Consider the following 8,987-nt stretch of genomic DNA (forward strand, 5'->3'; position numbering starts at 1 on the left):
CTACAGTGTAAGTTTGAGGATCCGGATGCGTGGAGACATCAAAACACACACACACGAAAGACGCTGGAGCTGTAACACTTTACCTTGCAACTGTGCGGATAAAGCCTCCTGATGCTGCTGGTACTTTAACGCCAGATTTTCCGCCTTCTTTAACTGATTGTGCATTTCATAATATAGCAAGAGACCATAAAGAAACCCAAAAACTATTGTAAGGAAGAACAAAGTTTGAAAAATCTTTTTCTGTCTCCTGGAACACATGCTATTTCCCATTTTTCCTCTCTCGTTTTTCTCCAAAACGAGCACTTTTGGAAGAGTTCGGGAGTTTTCCCCGCACACATACACACACAATCCAGTTCACAGTTTATTTTCAATGACAGAGAATATTAGAGCGCAGTAATCAGATGCTGAGAGGCATTCCTGTAACTTTAGCTGTTTCCTGACGCTGAATCCGTCCCAGTTTGCAAGTTGCAAAGCCCAACAAAAGTCTCCGATCCTATTTTGGGAATGGTGTAAGATGTTGTTGGAAATCGTGAACGACTTTGTATTTCTTCAAGTTGCAGAAAACCGTTACTAAAATGCTGCTTTCATAACCAAAATTATAATTTGCGTTTTATTCTACACGGCAGAAAAAGTTCCAGGGCCTTTTCCCAATCTCCCGTCTTACGTGTCACTTCCACTCCGCTACAGCTTCACATCGGACAGGAAATCCCACCCCATCCCACGCGGATTGGTCGCATTCCTGCCCTTCCACTTATTATTGGCGGATTCCAGGTTCTGGGCTCTTTTCTGGCCAGATGGTTGATAACTGAGGGCAGTCTTGGAGTGTAACTGTTACATTAGAGACGTTTGATACACAGCGGGGAGAGAGGGTGATCGGACACGGGGGTCCCCTGAAACTGAAAGCCTTCACTGGCTGCTTCTGTCTGGCCCCCAGTGATTTTTAGTTAAGGACTGCCGAGTATCGGAGCAAAAACTCCAGCTTACATAATGAAATCGAAGGGGCAGGGGTGACTTGATGAGTAGTCTTCTTCCTAAAGGTTGTTAAAGATTGCGGAGCGTGGTTGCCGCAAGCACATCGATGGGCAGAATGAGTTCTTGCCGCATAGATTTTGGAAATGTTCTTCTAACGCCGACGAAAATGAAACCGTGCCTTCCATTTATATAGCACCTTTTACCTAAAGGAATACTGACATTTCTATAGCGCCTTTTACGTCCATTTAAGAAGTCCCAAAATGCTTAAAATTAAGTACAGTATTTTCTTGATGTAATTGTAATGTGGAAAGGATGGCAGTGGATTTGTGAATAGCAATTTCCTGTAGAATTATGGAAGGGTATGGTGGTGATTTGGTTAAAATACTGACTAGCATCTAGAATTCCAGACCATTGGCCCAGTGACACGAAATCAATCCCATTATGACAGCTAGGAACTTCAAACTTATATTAATTGAAAATAATAGCTATTGTAAAAATAGGGATTATGAAATTAGCTATAAACACAAAACTGCAGGATTACCATTAAATACTCAAATGGTTCACTAATGCCCTTTGCGGAAGGAATCTGCAGTCCCTACCCGGTCTGGCCTCAGAGTGACTCCAGATCTTGCAATGTGGTTGCCTCCTCCGTTCGCAGAGCAATTCAGGATGGAAATGAACGTTCACATCCTATGTAGAAATAAAAATGTAGTCATGTAGTGAAACATCCTAAGCATCTGAGAGAAGCATTATCAGCCAAGGTTTGTTAAAGAGATGACCAAAAACTTGGTGACAGGGGTATGTTTTAGAGAGTAGTTAAAGGACAGATCAATAGGGATCTTTGATGAGTGGATTTCTGGTAGTCAAAAGGTACAGCTGCCAAAGTTGATTTGACTAAAATCGGGGATTTAAAAGTACACTGGAACTGGAGCAACATAGAGAGCTTAGAGAGAAATAAGGGTGGATAAGATTACAGAGATAGGGAGGAATGAGGTCAGAGAATGATTTGAAAACAAGGATGAGAACTTTAAAATTTAAGACAGGACTGATTGATGTGGGGATTCACAATGGAGGCTTGGACCTACATCTGCCAATTCAAAGATATGGCAAATTTGGTGTTACTAGCAGAAAGTGTTTACATTTTACACCATTTTAGCTCCTCCAAAAGGTATAACAAATGTTATTTTTTGCTTTTCAGGTAAATGCTCCTTTATTTCCAAAGTTCATAGGAGCATTAGCAGGATGTCATCTATAAATGTACATTCTCTTTTTTTGAAGGTGACAGATTAGTGATGAATAAAGGTAGAAAGGCCACAACTAAAAACATGTAACATCTCCTTGCTGCTGTTTGCCACACAAGTTAGAGAAGCTGAAATATTGGTTTCAGATTCCATTACTGATTCTTAAAATTTTGACTTAGAATGATAAGCATATGCTGATGCAACATTTAACTGCCTTTTAAGAAAAACTTAACATTTAAATAATATTCAGAAGGAAAATACATATCTATGTTTGCTGGAATTTATCAGCAATGTAGACTTCATTTTAATAATTTGTGGAAACTTTAGTGATGAGTGGAAAAGCTTTTCCAAAGGATTTTATATGCAAGCATATTTAAGTTAAAAAAAATTGGATAGTAATATGTCCCAAGCCTTTGCATTTTCTTGTTACCTTAAAATTGTTTGGGCTAATCTCTATTATATTACAGGTCTGTTGAAATTGCTGAACAATTTGCAGTTTCAGCTGCCATACATACCTTTGTCAAATTGCTTCTGCAACTGATCAAATAACTTAGGAATGTGTTGAACCTCAATCTGCATTTTCATCTTGAATTTGGCCCAAAGTAATTTATCATCTATGCAAAGTAAGCTTTTTGCCAGATACAAATTTTTAAAATGTAGCATCATGAATAAATTTCACATGGATCATAGTGCAAGTAAAAATATTTTTAATTTACTTGTTAAACGTATTGTTAATCATTTGTAAATCTGTTGTAACTCTTGGTACACATTAGGGCTTCCCAACCTGTGGGTCATGACCACAAATGGAGTTGCAACATCATTTGTGATCTGTGAGCTATGGTCTGTGGTCTGCCACGTTGCCTTAAACATTAAACCCATATCTGTCCACTATCAGATCACCCCTCTCCACCCCCGCAGCTCTAATGGCCCCTGTTAACTTCATAGTGTAGGAGAGAAGGTCTGTCCATCTATTCTGCTAGCATCTAGCAATTACAGGTCACTGTGATCAATTCTAACTTGGTCTGTCTCTTGACTCTGGCAGAAAGAGCCCCTGGGAGGGAGGGAGGGGGGGGGGGTGGGAGAGAGAGAGAGAGAGAGGTGGGGGGAAGAGAGAGATGGGGAGGGAGGGGGGAGAGGGGGAGAGATAGAGGGGGAGACAGAGGGGGAGAGGGGGGAGGGGGGAGAGAGGGAGAAAGTGAGTAATGAAAAAGCAAGTGCATGAGGAAGGGAGTGAAGGCTTATTTGCCTCCATTACCTGACAGAGACAGTCAGTTAGACAGACGAACACATATACAGTAGAGAGGGAGAGATTAGGGAAGAGAGTGAAAGCCAACCTATATGCCTGCTCTGCTGTACAGACAATCCCTGGGAGGGAGAGTGACAAGTGTCTGAAAGGGAGAAGGAGAAACAGGGAGGAAGCAAAAGCCTATCTAGCCAACCCTCTGGCTGGTAAGAGTCTCAGAAAGGAGGTAGGGAGAGAGAGGTGGAGGAGAGTGCAGTGAATGAAGTGATGAAGGGAGAGGGAGAGAGAGGTGGAGGAGAGTGCAGTGAGTGAAGTGATGAAGGGAGAGAGGGAGAGAAAATAACAAATAGGTTGGGTGAGAATTATCCCACTTTTAGACTTTAGTGAGTCAGTTGTAGTATGCTTTGCCTATTGCTTGAATTATGAACTATTCTATTAAAACAAGGAAATTAGTTGACCAATGACATTGTAACATTATAGTATGGGATTCTTCGCACCATTCAACAAAAGAGTAATTAATAGCAGGATTCACAATGGACAGGTGTAAGAGGAGCTGACACCAACAATAATAAAACCTTTAATTGAGAAAACTGGATCAATAGAAACGTGGTGTGAATTTTTTTTTATTTCTCATAATAAATATTTAACTCTATCCAGTGGTACAGTTGAAACTGGAGTAATTTGCAGAAAACCTGAGTGAAACAGCTCAGGTAAAATAATGAGGACAGAGTAGCTCAGCTCTCTTCTCACTGAAAAATTAAAGAAAAAGATGAGTTAAGTCAGAATGAGAGGTCTGTGCAAGTTTGTCTGAAATCAAGATAATGCCTCGAGACAACAGATTATCCCTCCTTTTAGCAGTGTGCCTTAATTTAGGGAAGTATTGAGCCCATATTGCCCCAAAGCTAATACATTAGCATAATCCAAAGGTGCAACAACAGTAATCCTCCATGACTTGAACTAAATACTTATTTCTTTCAGAAACATCCATGTATGCAGGTCTATAACCTTTCAAAGGCAGACTTCTACCGACACAATATCAGATAGAAATCATTAAGCTGCTTTATTTCACAGTAAGTGAATGAACAGGAATAGTAATAACAAGATGCACATTTTAATTAATATGTCAATGTTGTGTACATCAGAAACATACTATCCTTCTTACTTGACAATGATTTAGAAATTCATCCTTGGTTGCATGTACAAAACTCAAAATGCAGTAGCACTGACTTCAATAGAATCACAGTTGAAAGGTGTAGCAACGCATATACGCTATTAGCAGAGTATTATGCAGAGCGCTCTACTGTTATACTCTGAGAAGATAGAGAAATTATTGATCAAATGTAAAACACTGATATCAAAATTGCTAGTTAACATTAATTGCTAGTTTAACAAATAATTTTACATTTTCCTCAGATTATGAACATTCTTTAAACAATATCTGTCAATAACATTCAAGTATATACTGATTTATCTGATAGGGTGGTGGAGGCAAATTCACTGGGGCTTGTGAGAGGGGCTTGGATGGGCACATGAATGAGAGGAACATGGAGGGATATGGGCATTCTGTAGGTAGGTGGGATTAGCTATGTTGGCACAGCATTGAGCGCCAAAGGGCCTGTTCTGTGCTGTAATGTTCCATGTTCTATTATAACCTATCCCAAATCTCAGATCATCAGAAGGAAATATTAAACAAAGCAAGTTACTCCCTAATGGACCCAAAACAAAGTGTGATCGCCAAACCTTTGCAATATAGTAATAAATGCAAAATTTGCGGCAGGTGTCTCAATTAAAACCTGATTATTAAATGTAGGATAGATCACAGTTGAGGAATGTTTCAACTTACCTCATGAACCAACAGATCCACAGGGGTTCGTAGGCAAGCGCCTGTATTCAGTGGTTGTCGAGAGAGAGAACCATGATATTCTCTACCACTTTCAATCTTTGGTTATGGTGTTTGCTTTAGGGAGGCTTGCTGATTCAAAAAAGAAGAGGCTCAAAGATTAAATAAGAGAAAACATGTAAGAGGGAAACAATCTTTCATTAGGGTAAAGGTCCCATTTTTTTTTAACTGGCCCTAGTCCAATCTAAGACAAGAGACTGCCGAGCTATAATGGACTCTAATATGTATTAAATATATTGCCAATGTAAATTCTCCCAGGATCGTGGAATTTCAAAGGCAACTGGAGGCAAACAGTGCTGCCAAATTTTGAAACCTTCAGTAATTTTTTTCCCGTAATATCAAAACACACTTTGGACTGCTTTTAAAGCTTGAATTGATTATGGATGAATGATCCAGGGACTTGAACTCAAATCCTATCACAGCAGATAGGAAATTTAGATTAAGTTAATAGTTATGGAATGAAAAGCTAACATCAGTAGTGGTCACTGCCAAACTACTCGATTATTATTTAAAAAACCATGTGGGTCAATAACGTCCCTCGGGAAAGGAAATCTGCCAACCTTGCCCAATCTGGCCGACAAGCACCTTAGGAGCCCCAGAAATATATTGAACCTTAACTGGAACTGAAATGATAGAGGGAGTCACTTAGTTTGAATCAAACTGTGAAAATGACATGCCATTCAACACTGAGCCAGGTGTCAGGCAAACAAAAGCACTCCCTGCAAAGTTGTCCATGTTCAGACATGGACATCTGACAATTGCCCTAAGCAGCAGCCAGATACAGTCACATTGATGGTTTTATCTGTACAAACTGTATGCAAGACAAGTTTTTCACTGTACCTCCGTACAAGTGATAATAATAAACCAATACCAATCAAGTTTTTCAGCCAATCTCAAAGACTCCTTCATTGCCAAATGGGAAAATGTAAAACTGTGTGTTTTGGCAGGAAAAATAAAGCATATTATCTAACGTGGGGATGTGTGTAGGATTAGTGCAAGTGTGCAGTTGTTGGTCGCTACACAATCAGTGGGCATGTGTCTGTGCTGTCTCTCTCGTTGATACTATAAATGATGAGAGATTGCAGAGCTCTGAGATACAGTGAAATCTGAATGCCCTGGTGCATGATTTATAAAAGGCTAATATGCAAGTGCAGCAAGTAATTAGGAAAGCTAACAAATTGACACTTCTTATTGTGAGGGGAATTGAATATGAAAATAAGGAGGTTATACTTCAATTATAAAGAGCATTGTTGGCACCACATCCTGAGTACTGTGTGAAGTATTGGTCTCCTTATTCAAGAATGGATGCTAATGCTTTGGAAGAAGCTAAAAAAAATGTACTAAACTGATAACTGGAATGGGTGGGTTGTCTTGTGAGGAAAGGTTGAACAGGCTAGGGTCGTATTGACTGGAGTTTAGAAGAGTGAGAGGGGATTTGACTGAAGCACTCAAGGTTCTGAGGATGAGGAGTGGATGCTTCCTCTTGTAGGAGCATTTAAAACCAAGGACCACTTTTTAAGAATAAAGGGTCACTCCCATAAATTTTTGGAACTTTCTCAAAGAGAAATTGAAACAGAATCTTTGAATATTTTTAAGAGGTAGATAAACAAAGAGGTGAAAGGCTAAGGAATGCAGAGCTGCAGTTACAAGTAGATCACCACAATCTTATTAAATGGCAGACAGTTTGAGGGGGCAAGTAGCCTACTCCTGTTCCTCTTTCATATATTCACATGCAAAACTAGATGTCTTCTCCCACTAGCGAGAGAAACCATTCGGAGGTGGCTGTACAGTGGTATAGAGTCAGGAAGGAATGACTCTGGACAACCTCAAGATCAACTCTGGATCTCATGAGATATCAATGACATCAAGTTCAAAGATGAGCAAGGAACCTACTGCTAATTACCATCTACCATCTTCCCCTAGCTGAGTGGCACAGCAGATAGTACTGCTGCCTCACAGCCCCAGGGACCTGGGTTCAATCCTTACGTCAGGTGCTTCCTGTGTGGAGTTTATGTGTTTTCCTGTGACCACATGGGTTTCTGCTAGGTATCCCAGTTTCCTCCGATGTCCTAACTACATTCTGTTGGGTTTTTACTACTATAAATTTGTCTATTTTTGATGTTTAATTTTGATTTTCATTTACTTTTAATATTGTTATTTTAATTGTTTAATTTTGGTTACTTTAAATTACACCTTAGAGCAAGTGGCAAAGAGAATCAAAAGCAAACTGATGGGCATGTGTGATAGAGAATAAGTTTCAAGGCTAATGGGAAAAAAATGGAATGGTACTGAGTCTACTGACTTCTCCCTTTAAAATATTCTAAAATGTCTCCTTGGGCTGGAGTCATACATTGCACAAAGGAAGATGGTTTTGCCAATCAACTTAGCCTAGGATATAACTCTAGGAGTTCTTCAGGAGTTTCCTAAAACAGAAAATGCTGCACCCATTGAAACTTCCACCCAAAACATTAACGCTGTTTCTCTTTCCACAGACGCTACCTTACCTGCTGATTGGTTCCAATATTTTCTGTTTATATGCCAGATGTATGATGCCTGCAGGTTCTTTGATTTATCATCTCTCAGGGTAGTGCTCTAGACTCAGCCACCTTCATCTGTTTGATCACCATTCTGTCTATCATAAAGCAAGAACTAAGTACTGTCAATGATGATTGCAGTTTAGACTACACTTAGTTCCATTTGCAGTTCCTCAGATAATAAAGCTGTACCTGCCTCCATCAGGAAGACATAGACAACAGTAAGACTTCAGGTGATAGAGGGCAAGTAACAGCTGCAGCATCAGGCAATAATAATCTCCAACAGGCTTCCCTATGACATTTAATGATATTACTATTGACATCAATATCCAGTATCGGGGATGGGAATCATTTTATATAAAAAAATATTTTGTTCTAGAGGAAGAACTATTGCCTCCTAAATGCAGGTGTAACAGACTCAAACCGATAAAGTTTTAAGTAATACTGCAGTGCAATGAAATCTGCTTATATTTTTCCTTGAAATTCATAATAATGCATTAGATGTTTGGTGGAAGGAGACTTCACAATGTTTTCATTTAGGTATTGCTAAGCCTTTCCTGCATAATTATTCTACCATACCACTGATATTAATACACCCTATAATGATCAAAACTGGGAAATTAGAGCCTTTATCAAAAGCTTTTTTTCTTCCATTTAGGATGGAATATCCTCACTAGATCAATTAATCACATCAGGGGCTGAAAGAAGCTTAGAGATCAAATGTACAGTTTTTATTTTTAAATTTGAAGTCTGCTATTGATTTTAGCAATTTCACTTTAGGTCATTAAGGTTTATAAATGCCAACTTTTGGCTTATCTCATCTCCAATGAGTAGCAGTGATATACTAGGAGGTAATCTTATATTACTTGCATAGGATTCTACATTTAGGACAGCTTGTAATTGGTCACTTTAAAATGATTTCAGGGAAGAATAGATAATTTAAACATTGATTTAATCCCATGACCAGCAGTTGCAAATGCAGAGTCAAATTCCAAATATAGCAAAGCAATCCAGTAAACATATTTTGTAAAACAGACATTTAATAGTTTTATAAATAAGTTATTTTTCTACACATAATTTTAATTTTCTCTTTACAA

The 8,987-nt window shown here is 38.9% G+C and overlaps 1 protein-coding gene across 2 annotated transcripts in view; it reads right to left on the bottom strand.

Annotated features, from left to right (window-relative positions):
- Positions 1-676, bottom strand: part of golim4a (golgi integral membrane protein 4a) — a 74,879-nt gene extending 74,203 nt beyond the window's left edge. For both annotated transcript variants that reach the window (XM_052018811.1, XM_052018810.1), the window contains exon 1: positions 84-676. In XM_052018811.1, the coding sequence (XP_051874771.1) occupies positions 84-270 (187 nt within the window). In that variant the 5' untranslated portion in view covers positions 271-676. The remainder of the gene's footprint in view (positions 1-83) is intronic.
- Between the last annotated feature and the right edge of the window lie 8,311 nt (positions 677-8,987).

Source organism: Pristis pectinata, chromosome 6 (genome assembly GCF_009764475.1).
Source record: "Pristis pectinata isolate sPriPec2 chromosome 6, sPriPec2.1.pri, whole genome shotgun sequence".
In the NCBI taxonomy this organism is placed as follows: Eukaryota; Metazoa; Chordata; class Chondrichthyes; order Rhinopristiformes; family Pristidae; genus Pristis; species Pristis pectinata.